This window comes from Musa acuminata, chromosome BXJ2-8 (genome assembly GCF_036884655.1).
Source record: "Musa acuminata AAA Group cultivar baxijiao chromosome BXJ2-8, Cavendish_Baxijiao_AAA, whole genome shotgun sequence".
NCBI classification, from domain to species: Eukaryota; Viridiplantae; Streptophyta; class Magnoliopsida; order Zingiberales; family Musaceae; genus Musa; species Musa acuminata.
Window position 1 is genome coordinate 44,340,168 of NC_088345.1, and position 24,357 is coordinate 44,364,524.

General features: G+C 40.0%; 3 protein-coding genes and 1 pseudogene across 3 annotated transcripts; 1 reads left to right on the top strand and 3 right to left on the bottom strand.

Annotated features, from left to right (window-relative positions):
- Window positions 1–635: 635 nt before the first annotated feature.
- On the bottom strand, window positions 636–3,373 carry LOC135586279 (small ribosomal subunit protein eS24z-like; annotated as a pseudogene).
- A 2,930-nt stretch (window positions 3,374–6,303) lies between these two features.
- Window positions 6,304–10,887, top strand: LOC135619588 (transcription factor MYBS3-like). Its single transcript, XM_065121737.1, has 3 exons — window positions 6,304–6,903; window positions 9,729–9,937; window positions 10,035–10,887. Exons 1-3 carry the CDS (start codon window positions 6,573–6,575, stop codon window positions 10,566–10,568), a joined length of 1,074 nt encoding a protein of 357 aa, XP_064977809.1. The 5' UTR covers window positions 6,304–6,572; the 3' UTR covers window positions 10,569–10,887.
- A 1,849-nt stretch (window positions 10,888–12,736) lies between these two features.
- Window positions 12,737–13,684, bottom strand: LOC103995080 (uncharacterized). The gene has a single exon (XM_009415580.3). The coding sequence runs from the start codon at window positions 13,565–13,567 to the stop codon at window positions 12,935–12,937; it is 633 nt and encodes a 210-aa protein (XP_009413855.1). The 5' UTR covers window positions 13,568–13,684; the 3' UTR covers window positions 12,737–12,934.
- Window positions 13,685–20,246: 6,562 nt separating this feature from the next.
- On the bottom strand, window positions 20,247–24,192 carry LOC135619589 (uncharacterized). Its single transcript, XM_065121738.1, has 7 exons — window positions 23,659–24,192; window positions 22,625–22,663; window positions 22,391–22,461; window positions 21,878–21,942; window positions 21,697–21,786; window positions 21,513–21,605; window positions 20,247–20,938 (listed from the first exon to the last, which is right to left on the bottom strand). Exons 1-7 carry the CDS (start codon window positions 24,087–24,089, stop codon window positions 20,522–20,524), a joined length of 1,206 nt encoding a protein of 401 aa, XP_064977810.1. The 5' UTR covers window positions 24,090–24,192; the 3' UTR covers window positions 20,247–20,521.
- Window positions 24,193–24,357: the final 165 nt, after the last annotated feature.

The following is a 24,357-nucleotide window of genomic DNA, read 5'->3' on the forward strand; positions in this document are numbered from 1 at the left end:
ACACGGGCCACGACCTCGAATCTGTAGCCGCGAAGAAGAACAAAAGAAAGCTTACTCTTTCACTCGCTGCTCCACTCCGAGGGCGCTGTCTCCTCCGCTCGAAAGCGTGGAATTCGGTGCGGAAAAGGAAAAAGCTTGCCAAAGAAGTGCGAGGTGTGGGGTCATCACATCCTTCTCTCGGCGGATAAACGAGGAAAGATGGCAACTTTCGGGGACGACGACATCGAGAGTTGGCATCGGTCGGCGGTGGAAGAAGGTTTATTTATACACGGAATTATGGATTTGAAAAGCGAATCTTTCCGGATTCTTGTCCAATGATTTAATTTCGAGTTTCCTTAATTGTCAATGCAAAACATTTATGAGGAGCATTATTTTTAGAATAGGTTCCCTCGTGGGTTCCACGTTTTGTCTCACCTATCTACTAAACCTCCCTAATATACTACTACTCGTTAGGATGAACAAAGCGTGGGGTGACATCACCGTGATTTAAGTCGTCTAATTAATACTCCCTGGATTTACGGATTTCTGTCAACGGGATCGTTGGCTCATATGCGACCGTTGTTCCGATGAAGCGAGCGGAGGGAGACCGCTTGTGGAATCTTGTGATACACACTGATGCACAACATTTCCTGCCGCTGAGATTTTTCTTGAATAATTAATTGGGCTTCATAATAATAAGCAAGAAAACGAAGGACCCGTTCTTCGTGATTCGTGCTAAGACGCCATCTCTTCTTGATGTTTTGAATCCTAACCGCCCATTCAAGTTCGGGCCTTGTAATGCCTAGTGGAAGTGTTGATGGGGCAACGTGCAAGCTGACGTCAATACATGCATAGCAGAACAAAATGTCCCGATTCTATGCTAGCAAGTATTATCGACTGGCCAACCCAAGCCTCGGCAGCATCTCCAGCCTTTGTCTGGACACAACATAAAAAATGAACTGTAAGCATTTTTTTCAAGTGCATCAAAATCAGCTCAACAAGTTCTTCTACCAAATGCAATTAGCAAACAAGACAGTTTGCACTGGACAAATGTATCCAAGTACAAACTCATTTGTTTTGGTTGTAGTTGTGAAAATGTTTGGCTCACCTTCTTGACTCCACAAACTTTCTTTGCTCTGTTCTTTCTTTCCTTTAATTGCTTCCTTGACTTCTCGACCTTTGTGGCAAGCCCATTCTGCCAACCAAATACTACAGATATCAGGTCATCTTCTCAAGGGAAAAAAAAAAAAAACCACAGTATCAATGAATATCAGCCACTCGGTGCAGCTCAGATCAGTGAATATCAGTTGTCTCTCAGATTCTATTAGAAACCATTGCCAACAGTATCAATGAATGAATATCAGTTGTCTCTCAGATTCTATTAGAAACCATTGCCAACAGTATCAATGAATACTACTGGTCGCTAAGTGCATCAAGTAGGCCACAACACAATGATTTCCAACCTCCAGACAGTACCAGGCCAAAACTGAACTTTAGAACATCTTGTTCTTCCATAAACATGTTGAATCCACGACACACTGGATTATCAAAGTACTTGAGTCCCAAGGCTAAATTAGTTATGATTGAAGTCTAAAATGACTTGTGAAAAATCCACATTATGCCAGTCCCACATCTAATTGTGGTACGTACGCCTCAATGCCCCGGTCACAAACGTAACAAGAAGTACTATAGTCTCATATAGGTTTAAACCCCGAGAGCATTGCAAAAGCACATAACATGCTTTGGCTACTATTTAGCATGCGTACCCTGTGAAATATTAAAAAGGAGTGACCTCAATCATGTGAAGTAGATTGCTGGAAGCTCAAATGTCAGGTTTAAAGGGAACATCAACATGAACAGATATAATTTTTTGTAGATGTTAATTGCCAACTCTTCACCCAGAACTGCAAGAAGACTATACCTGGGCATTTATATGTTTAACAAAAAAAGATGAAAAATATACATGCATTTAATTTTTTTTGTGTTGACTAGAAGAACAGGTAATAAGACAGACTTCGAGTCTCAAGATAAACATGACTGTAGTCAGAAGCCAAGAATCAATTCAAGAAATCCTAGATAAAGAACCAGAAGAATGTAATAGAAGAATGAAGGTTCCGATTGGGGAGGTAAACATGTCCCTGCATGCTCCTGAAAGAGAGAGTAGCTACAGAAAGAATGAGAGATCAAGGATGTATCTGATTGCCAAATGAACTGAAGATGATGGAGAAACTATGTACAGATAGGAACTTGAAAACTGAAAGTCAGAGGTGGTGAGAGAGCAAAGTCAGACAAAAAAAAGGTTATGCACCAAAATTAAGATAAGAAGATGGAATATTTGAGGCTCGACTGAGTTTGAATGATCCATTGGGTATCAGATTTCCAACACAACTTGTCATCCCCTGGTGAATTTCAGTAGATCTCAAATCGACTCAAACCAATTGCAAATGTCACAAAACCAACTAGAATATCCTGTGTCTAATTCCACCAATACAGAAACCTTGTTACCACAACCTGATACAGTTAAACCTATGCAATCAAAAACTGGAACTTCTGTAACTTGCCGGTATAAAAAAGGGTTGAGTGGAAATCAAATCATAATCCTAGCTATCAGAATGTTGTGTTGGAATAACATTTTGTTATCGATTTGGATCATACGTGCACTAGTCGACATTGAGTCTACCGCTACAAATTTAGCATGTCAAACACACTTAATATCCAAAAGCAAATCTCCACACAAGGTAATAAGATGGCAAAAACTAAACAGTAAAAAATATACAACGATGGCATTGAAGCAAATTAAATAGTAAAAAAGAAAAGATCAAGCAAACTAAGGAAAACATAAACCAACATGGCAAAAGCAAAGATGGGAAGGGGAATTGATACAAATGCATACCCTGATGAGACGATACTTGGGCTCATACTTCTTTGCATTTTCCACCGTATCATAGATCAAACCAAAAACCGGTGGATTTCCCTCCTCCGAAGTGCGTTCTGAACTTGAACACGAAGATCATGTTCGGATCGTTGACCTCGTACAGCTTCGCCAGCTTCTCCTTCAACTCCGCCTACACAATAACCAAATCATACAAAGTACAGCCAAATCCAAAACCCTAGCCACAAAAACTGACCTTGGAGACATTGGCTGTTCCCGGGTGAAGCACGTCGATGACCTATAACCAAAGCAATATAAGGACAACAAAACGGTTGTACGAAAACAGAAGAAGTATACGGGGTTCAAAACTGACGAATTGCTTCCTGGAGAGAAGGCGATTGGTCATAAACTTCCGCGTCCGAATAGTGACCGCCTTCGCGTCCGCCATTTTTTCTACTTTCTTCGCAGCGGAAGAAGCGAGCTCCCAGCGGTGGCGACGACACGGCGGGCAGCGACGCAAAAGAAGCGAGAGAGAGAGAGAGAGGGAGTAGAAGGTGTTCGGTAACTGCTTTTACGTAAACCATAGCCCTAGGGAGCGGTGCGCCCGTGGGCCGTCTTTACTCATAGAAGTGGACTTATAATTGGTTGGCCCAACAAGCTAAATCTTCGATGGGAAGAGACCCACACCCGATCCGTTTGGAATTGGATCGGCGGATCGGATCGGATCTGACACTCGACCCGTTTCTACTTCGCTGTTTTTGGTCCAGAAACTTCCTCGGTAATTGCACGAGTCACGCTTGAAAGTACGTATGGAGGATTTGGCTATTCCATAAGTTATTTAACCTAAAATCCAATTTTAAATAAAAATATTATTAATTAATTACCATCTGACACATAATTTAGCATGTGGGAATGCCATATTAGTGAGGTAAATTTGACGTGTTGGCCAAATAGTAATGAAGCGTGGGCAGTTCTTGTGTCATTTACCCCCTAACTTGTGTTGACACAGAGTAAAGTTGAGATATGACGCAAGTTTTAATTGGAGTCTTTGTTAGTGGATTTAACTATACTGTCACATGTGGAGCGTTGTATGACTTGACTCGACCATGCTGTTGCCATTACATAGTGCTTCCCAACCAAGTTAGAAATGATTTCATCAAAATGAGCTCTATGGACTCGTTGTCATCGTAACGTAGCGCTTCCCAGCCAATTAGATCATGTTATCATTTAGTATAGTACTTCTTTGCGATTGATTTGATATACGTTATCAACATAAAGGAACGTTTTAACTAATTTGATCATACTGTCATCGTAGAGAAACGTTTTTATAGTCACATCTCATATTTATAAAATAAATAAATTTATTTTATGATTCATAATTTATAGAAGACTCTTTTTTTATCTTTAAATTTATATATTCACTGTACTAAATAATTTTTAACTGAATCATATTTTCTTAGTAAGGCTAAGTGATGAAAAAATCTCCTCTACGTAAGTTTTATGAAGCAATAGGATAGTCTAAAAATAAATATAAAATAAAAATACATCACAACCATATATAGGAATCTTTAAGAAATCATAAAAATAATCTTTAATATATATATATATATATATATATATATATATATATATATATATATATATATTTTTTTTTATAAAATAATAATATATTAATTTATTATAAAACTCATATAATCAAAATAATAATAATAATTTTTATACGATAAACAAAATCATGCATCATTCACATTCAACATATCTCGATGATATACATAATAGTCATATAACAAAGGCGTATATCATACCTAATGTATTCTCGAATGGATAGACATATGTTTTATAGAATAAATTTATTTCAATAGTAGATTAAGTGGTATTTCTCACATGTTTAAATGGGGATATGTTCCTCCCAACAATAATTGAATAAATTATCTAACTATCACGTCTAACAACCTGTTAATCTTTAAAATAAATCACTTTACTTACCCTCGATAGAGAAACATAATCAACCATGATTATTTATTCATTTATGCATTCAAAATGTTACGAGAGACTTTGCACTATAATGGATCTGTAATTAATTTCATAAGTTATATATATTATGCGATAATAATCACATCAATATTATTAATTTAATCTAAAAATGTATTCAAATAAAAAATTTTAATTTATTAAATCATACAAATAATATATTAAATATTTTAATAATCCTTAAATTAATTAGAATCCCGACTTAAATAACTAAATTGATTTGAATCAAATTCAATTCAATTAGAAACCAATCTCAAATAATTAATATAAAATTATTGATTTAATTAATTTTTATTAAATTAAATAGATTTGAAACAAATTAAGTTAGTCTGAATTATCTAAAATTGATTTGAATCAATCAAACAAATCAAATTAAATCAATAGCACAATCAGAGATATAAAAAAAAACTTATGGCACGCACGAGCAGAGATATAAACAACCATATGCCTTTAAAAGATGGAATTCTTTTGCGTTTTAGGTGGGCAGTCACATACGCTCATCTGACAGATGATAAAGTCGCATGCAGATTCTGAAGCCTCCCATTCAAAAGATAATGTATTCTTTTCCTCCGGAGCTCCATAGTACCCCTTCTTTATCAAAAGCTTGGTGGGAGATTACTTGACTCATTAGACCTCCCACCTTCCGTGGCCATCACGATCGCATCGCCCGCCCTTTGCTTCATCCAATCAACCAAAAGGTTGTCAGCCAAGAGAAAGAGCCAATGTCATCGCCCCAAGCGTTGCACCACGTGCTCCTCGTACCCGTCCGTTGCTGTGTCTCCCACTCCACCACCAAGGCGACGATAACATTTATGTGTGACGACTTGACGCCGACGTATCAACTTCCCGGTGACACCACAATATGAAAATTATTATCTTCGATCACTGCATATTCCCAAGAAATATACATACAATGAAAATAATGCAGGATTATTTCCATATATGTATATATACATACATATATATATATATATATATATATATATATATATATATATATATATATATATATGCCCACAACCCGCCACCCGCTCTTACCTTTGACCACCTTCTTCATCTACCACGTGTCATGACTGCTACTGTGAGGACGACGGATGGCCGACGACTCGTGCCTCCATGAGCACCACGTGACTATTCACGTGGCGCAAATTCCACCAACTGGCTGCCACGTCCTCTCCATACCCGCATCTTAGGGCGTTGATCTCATCTACCCGACACAAAGCTGCCACGTTCCTAAAACAGCAGTCTTTGTTCGACCTGCTTATATTTACCCTCTTTTTCTACCAGCCAGCTCTGTTATTGGGACATATCTGTCAGGTGGGACCCACAGGAGACGCTTCCGGAGACAGTCAGGGAAACGGTGTTACGTTCTGAAAGTAGAAACCACGGGCGAACACAATCTCATCGAAGCAATCAGGGGTGTGAGAGACGGACGGTAGAGATGATGTGGGTTGCGACTGGTGGCCCTTTTTCCTTGCCGCCATCGCACGGGCATTCTCGGAATTAGCGACGACCCTCGTGGGGGTTACTGGAGCTGTCGCCTTAATACCAAATTGGCCCGTCGCCCCAGCGCGAACGCAGCTCCCTCTGCGGAGACGGAGAGGTCTACGTGACGTGGACGCGTGCACGGGGAACGGCGGCTCCGGAGAGCGGTGGAGGAGGAGACGTCCGTGTACGGGGCGGGGTGGAGATGACGAGGCGATGTTCGCACTGTAGCAACAACGGGCACAACTCGCGGACGTGCCCGGCGCGGGGAGGGGGCGTGCGCCTCTTTGGGGTGCGGCTGATGGAAGGGACGGGGACCATGAAGAAGAGTGCCAGCATGGGGTGCCTCTCCTCTTCCTCGGCGTCCGCCGTGTTGTCCTCCCTCTCCGGCGCTAGCGCCGGCGCCGCCTCGCCGTCCGGCGGTGCGCTTGGTGACCACCACTGCAGCACCGTCGCCGCCCCCGCCTCCGGTTACGCTTCCGATGACCCAGCCCGTGCGTCCTGTTCTTCCAATTGCCGCAGCGAGCGCAAGAAAGGTCTGCCTTTTCCCTTCAAGTTTGCGTGGTTGAAAGATTGATTTTTTCCCTTTCACTACGTAGTTGCGGTAATTTGCTTGTTGCTTTTTCCAAGTGATATATGTTCATTCAATCCATTCGCTTTCTATACTTCAATTCGCATTCTCCTCTTCTATTTTCTCTTTAAATGATGGACTTTCTTCATCAGTGTGTGCATGTCTCGTTCTCTTTGTGACCTGGGTTCGTTCTATCTGCTTTTTACTTGGATATTGATTTTGGGGTTTCTTGTGCTCCACATGTATTACAACCGTCTTTTTGGTGGATATGCAAAGAAACCTTGTAATTTCTTCTGCTTTTAAGTTTTGCGGTCACACTGATTTCTTCCGTCTTCACTATGATCAATGGGATGCATATTTTTATACACTGGAATGCGTGGTTTATTTAGGTCTTTGTCACTTCCCTGTTGTTGTTGTTGATCATCCTCATTAGTGTGGGCTGCTTGGAACCGCCCAATGTGGCCAACACTAGGAAGCATGGCCCATATAATAATATCCAATGGTTTAGCGCCTAATTATGAAACAACAATGGAAAGTGATGAGGCTGACGGTTGATAGTCAACAAAATATAGTTGCTTTGTTTGCGGGTCTTGGCATGGTTGGTCTTCTTTGGTGTGATTGTTTCATCAGGGAATCAATAGTTCACCAGGTCTCTGAGGTGTACTCTCACAGAAGCTGCACTTGCTTTTAAACTGATCTGGTTGTTTCCGACTCTAATCTTTGCGTAGCCTGTGTTTTTATGTCTCCATTTGTCTAAAATTATCCTTCTCAGAGATCAATTCTGACCGGTCAATCTATTTGTTTATTTGTTATTTAAGTTCTTTTACACCATTCTAAACTTTCTTTGGCGTGAGGTCAAAACACATGATCAGTTGCATCCGTTGCATGCATTGGTTGATTCCGTCTGGTATTCTTTTTAATTTGAGCAGTGTTCATGAGAACTTCATTAAGAAAAGTGCTCTGTCGTGTCGTGTAAAAAATTCACTTGGTTTACTGTTTTGGCAGATATTGGTATTGACTCTCTAGCTGATCGCCTAGCAACTTTGAATGCTCAGTGCACGATTTCGGAATCGGGTCCGAGTTTGGAAATCAGATCTTGTCAAAAAGTCATATCTAGTTTGGTTCAGGGTATGGTAGAAATATTTTAGCCCGACCTGGAACCCACCTCATCCTACATTTTGCAACCTGTAACATGAAAACATATGATCTCTAGCAAATTCACCTTGCAAATTGCTACTGTGCTTGGCTAGAAAGCTGACCTATATGTAGGTGGGTGTCGATATGCAGGGTGCCTTAATGCATTGGTTCCTCTTCTTTCATGTCTTCTTAAAATTTTCTTTGGAATGAGGACTGCCGAATCCATTTATTGCTTTCTACACTGCTGTTTTACATTGGTTCCTCTTCTTTCATGTCTTCTTAAAATTTTCTTTGGTACGAGGACTGCCAAACCCACTTATTGCTTTCTACACTGCTGTTTTACATTGGTTCATATTCTTTTATGTCTTCTTAAAATTCTCTTTGGTATGAGGACTGCCAAACCCATTTATTACTTTCTACACTGCTGTTTTACATTGGTTCCTCTTCTTTCATGTCTTCTTAAAATTTTCTTTGGTATGAGGACTGCCAAACCCATTTATTGCTTTCTACACTGCTGTTTTACATGTGGGTTGACATACCTCAGCTTTCTCTGACATTTTCCTGTATCTCACTGGTTTGTATCCTCTATTATAGTTCATAAAACCTTGGTAGGAAGTTGTTTCATTTGAGTATTCTTTAAGTTCCTTGCCAAAGGATCTTGTCTCTTGAAGATTGACTTTTCTTTTTTCACTTGAGATGATGGGCTTCTACAAATCTTTTGACGAAGAAATTAAAGGTATGAAAGGTATTATTGCTTTTTTGAATCCAGGACTGACTATTGGAATTTCGATCATTCTCTGTTTGGTTGATTCTTCATCTTTAGTAAACAGTGAGTGGCATGACAAGAGTTTCTACCACATTGCGCCACAGTTCATATCAACTTTATTCAACTAGGTCACTGATTTTTGTTGGCTTCAGTCAGTTGAAAAGAGATGGTCTAGGACATGAGGTTCCCTCCAATATATGGTCCATAGAAGGTTAATGTATGCAGTCTTATCCCTGCAAATGGCTCTTGGCCAAACGAGAACAAAGAACTCTCTAGATTACAAGTGAAAGCTAATTATTTCAGCGTCACATGTTCTCCCAGCATTGTGAATCTATTGTTTGTTGCTTTGACTATTAGGTGAAATGTGTTCTTTCTATCTTCTTATTTAAAGAAATCCAAGAAGGTATTTGAAGATCTGTTGCATAAAGATTCATAACAAATAATGGGTATTTGTCAGTTTCTTTATGTACAAACATCATTCTTGAGACAATTAAGCGTAAATAATCACCCTAGTTGCAGTTGGACGGTAGTTCCAACTGGTAGTGTAGGTCTTTCTAAGTTTGTCTCCCGGGCTGTTTGACTTTCAGTATATCTTAGTTGGCACTGGTCACAAAACTATTCTTAAGTTTATTTCTGTAGCGAAGAGGCAGATGGCATAACATATGATACGTTGCTTATATGTTTCGAGAGACCCTGACCGGTGGGTCTGGAATGGCATCTGATTCTGTTTGTTGGATGAATTCCCTGGGGATATCTGGTCTCAGTTTCTTGTGTAATAAATTAGGGAATTGCATTACCACTGCCTGCTAGATTTCATTTTTGAAGACTGGCAAGTCATACTGAAACTTGGCTTACCAATATGTATACTAACGTGCACCGGATTGCAGGGGTCCCTTGGACCGAAAATGAGCATCGGATGTTCTTGATGGGCCTTCAGAAACTGGGGAAAGGTGACTGGCGTGGAATAGCTCGAAATTTTGTTGTGTCTAGGACCCCAACACAAGTTGCAAGCCATGCACAGAAATATTTCATCCGACGGAGTAATGCCTCAAGAAGGAAGAGGCATTCTAGTTTGTTCGACATTGTACCTGAAATGGTATGGCTTCTATGTTGCTTATTTCACTCTTTGTTGATTCTGCAGCAGTTGTTTCCTTACATAAGCCTTTTTTTTTTGTGTTTGAATGCACATGCAGCCAATCGACGAGGCTCCTAACCATGAAGAGCAGTTGTTGCCGCATTCTCCTAATGAACTGGAGAGCACCAGTCGGTCGCCAACTTTGCATCTTGGTCTACAAGGACCTGAGCCTGCTGAACCCTCGACAACCATGCATGCTGCGCAACTCATAGAAAGCATTCCACGAATACATAACAATCATCCAGTATCAATGCTGCTACCGGCATTTTACCGAACCTTCATACCTGTTCCTGGACCTTTCTGGCCGTCGAATCAGATCACCACTGCCAAAGAGGAAATGATGAGGGAAACCCACAAGATCGTAATGCCTACTCCTGTTGTCCCAAAGGAGCCTGTGAATGCGGATGAGGTCGTCAGTATGTCGAAGCTCAGCATTGGTGAGGGCCTCCCACATCACATGGATCCATCTGCTCTCTCCCTCAGACCGAGCGGAACCTCCTCTAGTTCGAGGCAGTCTGCCTTCCACATCGACTCTTCCATTGCTGTGCCTGATCTGAACCAAACTAACAGCAGTCCTATCCATGCAGTCTGAGGCAAGACACAAGTGGTGCATGAGTTTGTTCTCTTTGCTCTCTGACAACATAACTCCTGTTCTAATATCTGCATCAGCCTCTAGCATACCCAATTCTCATCCAAGTTGTTGTGCTTCTTTTGTTAATATTTGAACTCAAATTCTTACTGAATAAGGGTATCCAGGAAAGCTGTTATTTGTATGCTAGTTTCAGTTCTTGTCGAAGGGACATACTTTTGAACATAGGGAAGTGATATATCATGCAAGCTTTGGGGTCAACTGATTGTGGTCATTATTCTTACGGTTTTAGAATGCACCATTGTGGAAGATGAGCATTATATGTCATGTGTCTTACATGGAAGGTTTCATGATTAGTGTTATCTTGGTGTTTTGGTAGATTTTGAAGTACTTTTAGATGTATTGTTGAATGACAATTTGATTAGTTTTTGTGTAACACCCCTAATTAGTCTCACATTGAAAGTGGGCAAGATTAAGATTGACTTATAAGGGTTTGATGAGTGTACTATTATCAATTCTCGTTTAAGCATTTTGGTCGATGATTGAAGGACCGAAATGGAGTTATTGGCTAGTTAGCTCATTAGATTTGGATCATGATATTTGGTATTCGAGTCGACATAGTAATTAGTCCATGGTTGAAGAATCGAAATGGAGTTATTGGCGAGTTAGCTCATCAGACTCTTGTTCATGGTGTATGGAGAGAAGGAAATAAAAGACTGACCTCGTGTTAAATGCCCACCACCGCCACCACAACCGCCACCAAGTCTTCAAAGAGCTCTTTATGTGGGTCACTGTCTGCCTCTCGTTTTCGATGGCCAAATCATGCAACCACTTCACACCAATGGAGTTCTAAAGCTTCACTCACGTCCTACCCAACTCGTTGGTCCAAGTGCTGCATGGTAAACGCATTCCTCACAACGCATTAGAGTTGTCCTGTCCTCGTCTTTGCGAGATCATGATGAAATTATAATTTGTGTCAACCTAAACGTATCTCAAAGCATTAGCTATTAGCTATAGAAATTTTACTCTTAAGAGTTCTTAAGATGGAGTACATTAAACTCCAAAACCAAAAGGGAATTTCCAAGGATTATCAATCAATCAATCAATTAAAATTCGAAAGAAGATTTACATGATTCAATAACTTTTATCTACGTCGATAAAGAAAAAAAAATCAAATTCTTTATCATAAGGTACAAACCCCCCTTTTTACACTCGCATTTTAATTTCATTATATATCATCTCATATAAATTTAAAGATTTTTAAATATTTATAAAATAATCGAACCTTAATTTTTATGATTTCTTTCTTACACAGAAGAGTCATTTTCAGATAAATTGTATGTATATATCAATCAATATTTTTTTAATAAGAAAATATTATATATGTATATATTATATTATGATGCTCGATATTTTGATCCTTCTTTCAAATATATATATATTATTTATTTTTCGCTCTTTGAATTGTCAATTGCATGCAACCAATAGGACAATTTTAGGTCAATCATTCTTAGAGGGTAAGCAATGGAAGGACACAGGAGACCCAGCCCTCCACGGAAGGAGACTTGTCGTCCACTCGCCTCAAAAGACGTCAAAGTTGGAGGGCAGGTCCTCCGCTAAAGGAGAGGGAAGCCACCAAAGTTAATTGCCTCGGAGGCTCGGGACGGAGCTTCTCCATGGTAATCATGGAAAGCAGAAACGGAGAGGTAAAGTAACGCGGGGGTCTCGTCGTTCTGGAATTGGAATACGTGTCCCAGGCAGTGTGCAACGACGTGTCTCTCCCGTGAGCACCTCTCCATCTCGTCACCGAATTAGGAGGACACTTTGATCTCGATGAGATGGAGAGAGAATTGTGTTTTGATTGCGCCGAGGACAGAGGCTATAGATGTGGGATCCCTTTTTCTTTTCGATTTAGTTTTCTTCATTTGTTTCGCCGATCTTTGAACAAGAAAAATAAGATCTGTCTCGTCCGATTTAATGGCAAACACCCCTTTTGATCTGCCGACAGCGAACGAACAAGCGGAGTTGACATTATTCCAGCAAATATTTATTTCATGAGAATTCTTTGTCAGAGCGACAAGAATTAAGATTCTAATCATCACAACGTTGCAACGTCTAAGAACAGAAACACTCTTTGTTTACATGAGTTTACCATATTGGATCGAGTCTCGTAATATATCCACCAGTATTTTTATCCTTTATTGAACAGTAAGGAACACAAAACTAGCATATAGTCCACGAACAGGCACTCTCAGCTTCCCACTACGGACACCAAAGCAGCAAAGAAGCTCTGAACAACGGTAGATTCGTATGCTACCCATTTTATACGGCCTCATCAGTCGCAGCAGATAAGCTCCGTGAAGGCCGCCTCAGGCAGGCTTGCCGAGGCGGCACTGGGATTCCGGCGTCGGCGGGACGCTCTGCTGGAGGCGAAGCTGCTCGTAGAACCTCTTGATGAACTCCTCTGCCTCCCGGTCAACGCGGCCGTCGGCCTCCCCGTCCTCCTCCCTTATCGGGAACGGCGAGTCTGTTATCCTCAGCTGCCTCACCGCTGCCGGGCTCTTCCCGAAGCTCCACATGAGCGCAGGCGACGGCGACGCCACAGCCGACGACTCGGCATCAGATATCTCCGCGTTCAGCTTTTCGAGCTCCCTGGCCATCGCGGCGAAGTCGAGGTCGTGGCAGTGGTGGCGGTTCTTCCGCTTGGCGGAGAGGAGGAAGGAGGGGTAGGAAGGGGTGTTGCTGCAGCTGAACTCCACCTCCTTGATGTCGTAGAGGGAGAGGTCGGGATCCATGGAGCGGCCCGACATGTCGGCGCTGATGTGGCGGTCATGATGGTGGTGGAAGGTGACGATGTTTCCGACGGCTTTTCTAGCGAGCTTGCCGCGCTTGAGGAGGAGATGGAGATCCATCATGAGCTTGTGCTTGGATAAGCCCTTGCGCAGCATGTAGTAAGCAGCTCTTATCATGTGCAACAGTCGCTTGGCCAAGGAGGGATCCATTTGGCCGAGTTCGTTTCTCTCGGTGGGGGTTCGTGCAAGTTTTCTCTGAGAATACAAGCGAAGGGAGAGGAGAGGAGAGGAGAGGAGAGGGTTTAACAGTCTTGACGAGTGAGAGAGGAAGGCAGCCGACGAAGGTATTTAAAGGTGAAGGAAGGCACATAAGGTGGCCAACAAAAATGTTGGCGTGCGGGAAATACTTGGAAATTACAACACATGGTGGGTGATCGTCTCTGCAATAATTGATGCTGAAACTACTACCAAGCTCTCGAAACGGCGGCTGTGTCCACAAACTTACATTGTGAAGGGGTCAAACACAACCACTGGAACCTTTAGAACCTGAAACGTGTGTACGAGTGCGAGTGTGTGTGTGTGAAAGAGAGAGAGAGAGAGAGAGAGAGATGGACTTGTGATGCAGACCAGGCCACACGTAGCACACATACGAGGCAAGCAATAAATATAAACGAAGTAAAAGAAGAGTCTATATATACAAGTCAAAGAAGAATACATTTATCGATCTATCTCAATGATTGGATATCCACACGTAGCACACATACGAGGTAAGCAATAAATGTAAACGAAGTAAAAGAAGAGTCTTTATATTCAAGTAAAAGAAGAATACATTTATCGATCTATCTCAATGATTGGATATCCACACGTAGCACACATACGAGGCAAGCAATAAATGTAAACGAAGTAAAAGAAGAGTCTGTATATACAAGTAAAAGAAGAATTCATGAATCGATCTATCTCAATGATTGGATATATATCAATATTTAGTGGAGAGTCGAAATAGGTTGATATAAATTTCTGAATGTATCTGACGCTCGTAATCAATAACTACGAGCATAAACCGAACACCAGCAGATTTAGAGCTTCATTTTGTATTAGAAACAAAGCAATTTCACTAATCCGTGGCCAAAGTGTCTCCGTTGGGTAAGACTTCACCTCGAAGAGATCATTAGCTTGGAATCCAAATAGAAGAGAAATGAGAACGGCTTAAAGTCCGCAGACCAAATTACGGTAATCCAACTTTTGCAAGGGTAGAACGCAGCTGGTCGCTGCATGGTCGGCGGTCAGGTCTTATAACTTAATGGCCAAGTGAAGAACTTTGTCCGCTTCTCCCACCTTTTTCTTTTGGGAAAGTAGGCGAGGCCCAGAGCTCCTGAGCTTTCCCAAGCTTGCTCGGCTTGATCTCCAGGCCAGTATGATTCATGTGGTGAAGAGTTGTTGGGTGGGCACTGACCTCTTATTTGACCTCTCTTTCTCTGATGCTTCGTTCGGATCATAGCACTACGACACAATCTGATTATAATGGAGGCTCGAAACGCACTCACATGAAGATTCTATATATGAAGGTAAATTAATCTATGTTCTACGTTTCAAGCTTATTTTGCTGGGTGGAGCACAGTTGTGACCAAGCGAGTTGGTGCTCCTGACATAGGTCCCTCCCGGTGGCAGTAGAAAGTAGCAACCATTCAGAGAAACCAATTTTAAACGCAGTTGCCATCTTCCACGCTTCCCAATCCTGTGGGTAGGACGCAGATGTTTGCAACGAACCTCTTCGATTCGAGGGATACCATACCGGACATACATGACATCAATTCCCGAGCTCATAACAGGATGGACTCTCAGACATGCTGCTTGTATGTTTGTAGGTTCGGGCCATGGGCTTTCGTCGGCCACTGACTGGCATAGATTTGCTGGTGTGTCTGCAGAAGTGCCAGGAGTATCTTTGTTTCTTCTTCCTCCAGCCTACACCATGTGCCGCTCACGAACAAACCACTGAGTGCCAATATGTGCTGTAGCGATCAGTTCTACTGCTGCAGTCTTATCCATGAAGAATCCTAAAGCAGAAACAAAGGACCATCGTGTAATCCATTTGGTTTTCCTGAGCAAAGCAAAAGAAAAGAAAAGAAAAGAAAAGAAAAGAAATCCTTGGCGTGGTTGATCTTAACCAAAGCGCAAGCGAGAGCCGGCTTTAAGCTCTTGGCATGCGGTGCCTGTATACCTTGATAATGACATTTGTTCCAACGAACAGCTTTTTTCGGCAGATAAGTGAAGGTGGTGTCTTGCTTTAGGCTCCTTGGATGCTGAATCGAATATGTTAGACACCTCTTTCCTTCCATTCTTAAAATTTATGATTTTTCAGTAAAACCGCGACGAAGCCATCTTCATCGATTGTGAGAACTGAAATATATTTAAATCATGATCATGTCAAAAAAAAAACTGTGGTTCTTTGTTCATGAATTCAGCCCATAATGGGCTCTAACGGCCACAGCCCACCTTCCTTTCACGATAGAAAAACAAAAAAATGAAATGGATTATCTCTAGTTTGCTGTGATTTTTATCCTTCACGTTAGAAGGGTTTTTCACAAAATTTTTGATATTTTATTTAATTCTGTTATGTGTTATGACATGCTTGATGGGATATAAAGAGAAATAAACTTTTGTATATGAACAAATACTAGCACGCCATAACACATAGTTGAATTAAATGAAATCACAATCAAATAGAACACTAAGATTTATATGGAAAACTCATCTAATGTGAAGGGTAAAAACTACGCGACAAACTAGATAATCCACTATAAGAATAATAAATATACAAATCTAAATCTCTTGCCCAAAATCCTAGTAATAATTACAAGAGAATAACTGGGATACAATGATCATGTCACTATGCATAATATTTAAATTCTTCCTAAGTGATCACTGTAAGAATCTACTATAGATCTGATTTAACTTGAGATGCAAACACTGTTAGATGATTAAGAACGTTGCTACAGTATTAGCCTGAGATAAAAATATCTTATTTTCCTGCCTTATTCTCCTCTTTTTCTTTGGAATCACGTGGCTGTAATATTCACCATGTTGCTGCAGTTTTCTACTCACTTTCTGCCTCTAAAACGTAGCCACCCGCACCCCTTAATATGAATTAGGATTAGGTTAAATAAGGAGATGGGCTATAAACTGATAAAGCCCACTATAAGCTGAATATGGACTGTCAACCCAACAATGCTAGCATTTATTCATTTAAAAAAATTTTATTTCTCTTTATATCCCATAATTTTTCACTAGCAACAAGAGAAATAGAAATCATCATAAATTGGACATGAAAGTATGTTTTTTGGGAGGCATAAATAAATGAAGATGCAATCGATCACGATACCAAAATGAATAAGTCTAAGAGTAGATGGTTTGCTTAACGAGGGTCACATGATATAATGTAAGATTAAAATAAATGAAACTTTCTTGTGCTCCTGACCGTAGAATGACAGCACAGCGGTAGAATGATTAAAGCTGCTCTTACACTCCATGAAAATGCTTTGCATCTAACTAAGATGACAGGATAAGCTTGACTATTGAAAATGACAAGTTACCACCTTGCTTGATTCTTTTGCTGATACGATGGAACTGATTACTGAGTTGAATCCCGCTGTATGGTTGCAATTGTATTCATCATCCATCTCATCTAAATGATCGAAGGGCATTGCAGTCATGGCGAGCCTTTCTCAAAGACTACGGTGCTCCATCTCACTCTATTTTCCTTCGAGTAGAAAAGAGAAATCAGGAGGAAATGAAAGGCTGTTTGATGGTGGCGGAAGGCCTCATTACGATGGACTCGGCAAAGTCGAGAGAGTGCTTCTTCGTTCCTACTCGGCACCTCTGCCTTTCTTTTGACTAATGAGCTCAAGTATTGTAAATATTTCATCTCTCCCTCCTCAATATTTCTCTCTCTGCATCTCACTTGATGAACCTGTCAACAAATTAGTAAAATTAAAAATTAATATGTATCAGACTTTTCATTTGTTTATTGAAAATTAAGATTCAACTTATCATCAAAAACGGTTCACAGCTTTCATATATTCAATCAACTTGGTGCTACCCTTAAGCTTTAGCTTCCTTAGGTAATAAGAATCTTAATAGTGATGTAAGAATAAATTTGTAATTTAACAACGAATCCAAATTGTCCACATAGATAGTAACGTAGGGATGAAATATAGTTTATTTGGCAAAATAAAATATAAACAAAAATATATAAAATATATTACCGAAAAAATCTATTATCATAACTATACACCAAAAGTGTGGATCTCTTAGTATTATATAAAACGGATTGACATATAAGGATATTAGGAATAAACAGATTGACATATAAGGATATTAAGAATATTTACTAAATGATAATATGATCACATCGCCTAAGGGAAATATATATAATATGCTCATGATTCCTACCACTAGGTTAAAAAAAAAATACCTAAAATAATGAAACAATGACAATTAATTATGTATTATTGAGGGGGTAAAGGAGGAATGCATATTTGAAGTTTTTTCATCTTTAAACCTGAAAAAAAATTTAATTAGTTGTATATAGATTAATAATGATTAATATAAATCCTTAAGTTATTATATAGATTACTTGTACTAACAACTTCAGTTGTCTCTTTCCGCAAGTCTAAAGGATCTATATAATGATGTTATTTTGTATATATCAAAAAAATCAAATATTATAAATATGGGATATTATATCTAAATTTTATGTGATAAAAAGGAAAGATAAATTCATTCATAACACATTAGAGAGTTTAATATCCTTATATTCCAATCAAGTAATATAATATTAATTTTAAATGAATTAAAATCAAGTATGTGATTGAGTGTAATTCGATCCGAGTGTAACTCTAATGTAACAAAAGTGTAAATTGGAGAATTATCTCTAAAGCTATCCAAGCTTCTAAAAAACTATCATAATTTTAATATGTTTAGTATTATTTTTTATAGTTATCCCTCATTTTAGGATTATTAGTTATCAAAATAGAGGATTTCTATATTGAATTTGTGATAGAGTGCATATAACCCATATAACTAAAGTGTATGTATTGAAACTCTTCCAAAATCTATCCAAATTTCTCCAAAAGAATAATAACACATTTTTAATATTTTTTTGAATTTATCATGTAATATAATTCGAGTGTAATCCGAATATAAATATCTTCAATTATTCTCAAGCATACTCAAACTTCTTTAAGACTATAATAATATATTTTTTTTATTGATAAAAGAATCACATCATTCACAAAAAGGAGATGAAGTTGTCATTGCTTGTTGATGTCATTGTTGTTATCCGGGAATGATTGGCTTTGTGGCGAAAGTTAGACCGCCCAGGATTATTTGGCTTTGAGTCAGAGACAAGTTTCTTATGCGAAGTCAGACGCAGTACACGCTGAGTTGTTCTTTTGAGGATCCAAGGAAGAAGGAACTATGATTCAATTGCAATAGGGAATTTTGTAGAATTTGGAATAGTTCTCTGGAATAAATTGTGTAGTGAAGACAGCAATCTATACTAATGTTTACTAAGAGTACAGAGTTTATCCAGTGACTGGTGTGGCGTGACGATTATTGTTGAAAGAAAAATCAATGTGTTTACCGATGTAGGTGTTGGTATTAGAACTGGAACCATGTACGAAGGTTGAGACTTGTTATATGATTTTTGCTTTTTTCATGTAATGGCAATCTTAAAACAAGTTATGTGCATTGTTAGGCTACTTTTAGATGATCATGGTTATGTGGGTTACATGTTCTGCGCCATATGTTTTACAGAAGAAGCAACACATAATTTTGTTGCAAGGTATGGTTGTGATTTTAGTTTCCCCCTTGGAAAGAAACTGTTGTTTTGTTAGCAAAAGAGATATCATCTTTTGTTTTGTTATCAAAAGAAACTTGAATTGGGGGATTTGAAACTATATTTGTTCTCCTGAAGGGCACATGATACATCAAACTTGTGGTATGGTTAGTTGATAAGCTTAGGAAGACTTGAACTTTTGGAATTTGGAGGTATATTTGTTCTAAGTTTGCAAGTTGGTGTGTCGATAAGCTTTGGAAGTTTTGCATCACATTTTCCAAAATCTGGCTTTTAATATCCTTTTAGTTTCTCTTTCAGATTGGTTGCCAAGTAAATTTTTGTTTATCGCCTAACAAATCGACTCTTGAAGGGAACAAGGGACTTAAGTTCTCGTATTTGATTAGTCTGTTTTGGATACTTACATACTCTGAAGAAGAACCATAGTATGTCATCTGGTAGATCTATGAGTCGTATGAAACATGATAGATTAATCTTATCTTAGTTGCCAGTGTAAAAATTTGTAGCTAATATCTGAACTCTATGCTGATCCAGTTTGCTACATGGTCAATTGCCTAACCCTTCATACTGGTCGTTAGCTCTGCAGATCGAAAACACTAGCAATGTTGTCTTTGAAGACACAACCGAACCAAATCTTAAAGAAGACACTACATCTGAGCCTGGTAATAGCAATGGCTTTTCTGGTGGTAGTGACGATCCAGATTCATAGAATAATGGTGGCAAAGAGTTGGAATAATGAGGAATTATGGTGGCTGCCCAAAGGATAAGCTTGAAGATCCTAAGATGTAGTAGTTACTTGTATTCAAGTATAGTGATTAGTTGAGCCGTGTGTCTGATTCTGGCACTCTTGCTGTAATTCTAGCGGCTACGTATGTTCCTTTTCTCCTACCACTTTTTTCCAGGCTTCTTTTCAGCTACTCACATTAAATGTTTATATTGACCGAAAGGCCTCTAAAGAGGTCACATTGTTTCCTTCCAACCAGATTACAAACCTGAGGACACTGTGAATTAAATGCTTACCATATGCAATCTCAATTAGGAGCAGCAAGCAAGATGGTTCACTAAAAACCACAATTCATATACAAAACTTGATCAGCTGTCACAATATTGGATGTCAGGACCTGCAATTAGATCCATGCCTCAATTGTGCCACAACATCATCATACATACAAAGACATTTACTTTATGACAAGACCCAGTCACTTCTCTCTCAGAAGGGGGAAATGAAGCATAAATGACACTACTGTCAACCATGCATGCCTTTGCCCGGTTTTCTGTCACTCGTAGCTTTCAGCAACGAACTTGGATGTTCATAAGCTTTGCTGCTCCAACCTCCTCAGCATCCAACCGATTATGTCTGCACCAACTTCATTGCGCTCGGGCTCAAATAGAAGGTCATGTAGAAACCCCTCATAGAGTTTTATATCCTTCTGCCTCGAGGCAGCCACGTTGTACAGATCCTGTGTTGCCATGGGATCGGTGACTCTGTCTGCAGTCCCATGCAGGACTAAGAAAGGTACAGTCACATGCTTCATGTTCTGCATAAGGTAGGACGAGATGCGCAGGATCTCATGGCCTGTTCTAACTCTTATCGGCCCAGTGTAAACTAATGGATCTGAGTACTTGGCCAACAGAGCTGCTGGATCCCTCGACACAGGAATGCCCCTTTTGTTAGCTCCCTTGAATTGCAACTTTGGGAGCACAAGCGAAACTATTGGAGCCACGACCTGCAACAGGTATACATGTACCCCCACTTGAGTGCTCATATAGTTTCGGCCGAGTAGCCTCTTTAACAAACCAAAGCTTGGACAAGCCAAAAATCTATGTTTGACAAATACTGCTCCAGTGCATTTACCTCTAGAAAGATGAGAAAAAGAAAGCTAACATTGTTATTCTTCTTTTTCTTTTGATCTACGCTTTGTCTGTGCACTAATGGTTGACAATAAGTGCTCTCGTTTTTTCTTTCATTATTATCTGCGCCATCAAAGTCTCTTTTGAATTGATTATGAGAAGCACAAAACTCTGGATATCAATAATGACAATGCAAGGATGTCTTAGCTGAATGAAGTGAACGAATAAGGTAAACTCACTCAGATGCTTCTTTATTTAATATTTGCAAATAAGATCCTTGAGCATCTCCATAGTACCAGCTATAGCCATTATGTGCTCTATAATGATCAGATGTATTCTATTCAAGGGAGGTTCCAATAAAACATGAACGCTTAGTTCAATGATGTACATCCAAATGGAACAAATTAACTGCATTGCATATAAAAACAGGCTGTGAGAGGAAACAATTACCCCAACTATTGGATGAGCTGGCTTTACACGGAGTGCTGGGGATGTCAGTATTATCCCTTCCACCATAGCCTCAATATAGGGATATGAAGCTGCCTGTCATGCAACAATTTTATTAACGATATCAGTAATAAATGTGCAATAATGATAAGGATGAGTGGCAGGACCTTTTTATAAATGACATTACCTTTAAAACCACAGCTCCACCAGTTGAGTGGCCAAATAGGAAACAAGGTACACCAGGATATTCTGATTTGATTTTCTCCAGGAATTTTCCCTGTAAAACATGAAAACAAATCAACTTAAAACCAGCATCAAGTGGATTCATATATACAGGCATCAGGGAAATAACAATAGCTTGCACTTACTGTGTCCTCGACAACATAATCTAATGAAGGCACATATCCATGCAATCCATCACTGCCACCGTGGCCTGCAAAGTAATTTGCTACCATCAGGTTCATCCAAAATTTATCTATTCTAGATAGGCTTTGAATATCTACCTGGATTTTGAGTATCACAATCATCAATCAGTGCATCTATCATGCAGTCTTGTCATTTCTCAATGGTCAGATAGATGAGAAACTAGTGCTTTTGAGATAACGTATAATTCTTGGACTAAACAACATTTCACTGAACGACACTGATCTCAAGGTCATGGAAAACAATAGTTTCAGTTAAGGAAATGATCCCATACGACTACTCTTAAGTTTAGAAAAGAAGATATTGCTTAAATAATATCCCTACTCATGCTGAACTTTAAGCTTGTTCAGGCATTCAGGTCACCATTCAATTCACTGAAAGCGGGACACATACAGCATGGACAAGCTTTGTGGAAAAAAATAATAGCAGTAAGAAAAAGACTAGCTAAAACCATATACCTATCCAGTCCATCGCGTATACTCCAAAGTTGCATGCCATTAACTGTTTGGCAAAGTGTGAGTATCTTCCACTGTAAAAAAAGAAAAAGAAAAAGCACTGTTATGAAAATTAAACTACAAAGTTGGATGTATTATGACAAAGCTACTTAAAAATTCTGCATACATGCTTCTGTATTCATGTGTGTCATTTTTGTGTAGCTGAAGTAAAAGGGAAGATAATCATCTGCTCCTTACCTGTGTTCATTCAGACCATGTATTATCACCACAATTGCCCTGCAGATGAATAACAACTCTCGTTAAACCCTATCAAGCAATGATCACAAAACAGATTAAAGCACAAATGTCGTAAGCCTTGGATAGAAAAATGACATGATCACAATATAAAGATTTGAATATTTAAAAAACCAAATACTTTTCAACAGAGCTTAGGATATTCCAGCTGGCCTTTCGAAGTCTATAATGCAATGTGAAAGAACAATGTAATCGAGAATTGACACATTACCAAATTATCTAATTACATGTGGAGGAGAAACAAGTAGCCATGCAGAGCAAATTCCACACAAGGAAAAAAACTATGTACTCCGAGATGTTAGAGACATATGTTGTTCCACTAGTATAAATAAAACATGATTGTACACCAAATTAAAAGGACAATTGGTTTCACATCTCACATCCATAGAAGTCCGAAAACCAGAAGTCCAACTATCACAGCTTATAATGATGAGCTGCTAGCCAATTTGCAATGTTATAGCATTCAGTAAAATAAAATAAGCTGGTCAGCATATCTCGTAAAAGGTCCTTAGTCCTAGCAGAAGCATAAACCGAGGACAAGAATGACCAAAGAAGAAACAAGTGCTCGACGGAAGGGGGGAAGGCCTACTGCTAGAGTTCGCTCTGAAATAACAGCAGCTATTTAGGCCTAATAACTAAATGATCACACGCCTAACGAAGAGTAGCTTGCACTGTATAAACCTACAATTCGATGTTGAACGTCACATCGTTCTCTGTGATCAACAGATTCTACAGAATTAAGCTATACTCCAAAGTCCAAACCCAACAAAGGACCGACTATTTTCCACCGAAAAACACACCAAAAAGGAAGAAAAAAGACGAACAAACTCTAAACATCCCAAACAAATAAAAAATTCTACCATCAGAAGGGGAATACCCAAAAGTCAACAGGATTGACATAAAAGGACGAAGGGTTTCCTAATCCCTCTCCTCTGACGTTGTATATGAAACAAAATAGCATCGGATCGAAACCTCACCTCAGATCCCCGGAGGCAGGCAGCCACGAGCGGCAGAAAAGCGCGCTTCTTCTTGGTCCCATGAACACAAACGTCTCCCAGCGGCACGCACCACCCTCGTCGCCCTCCTCCACGGGGGGCACCATCACCACCTCCTCGGCAAGTTCCCTCCGCCGGCGCACGTCTTCCTCCTCCGCGGCTCTCGACCACCTCCCACCACACGTGCGCCGCCGCGGGGAGGCCGCAGAAGCCGCCGCCGACGCGGTCTTCGATGTGAACGGGCCCCCGCGGCGGAGAAAAAGAAGGAACCACAAGACGAAGGAGTGCAGGAAGAGGAGCACGCGGAGGAGGGAGGCCGGCGACGACACGGACCGCCGTATGTTCCTGAAGACGGGGATGATGCGGCCGCTGGCCCCGGAGGTCAGCTCCTCCATCTGCGCTCCCCTCTCCATCCGTTACCGTCTCTCCTCCCTCCTCTTCCTCCTCGCTCCTTCTCTTCCTTGCGTGCCCGACCATTTCATCAGACGGACATATATAGGGCGAGGGGACGAGGAAAGCAAGAGCTGGCTTTCCTTTGACCATTTTCACAAGTACACCCGACGCCCATGGCACGCAAGGTTTTAATGACCCGTTATGTTCAGATATAACGACACCGAGACCGTCGCATAACTGTTACCAACACATATCAGACAAAAAACGATGAGATCACCGGATATTTTC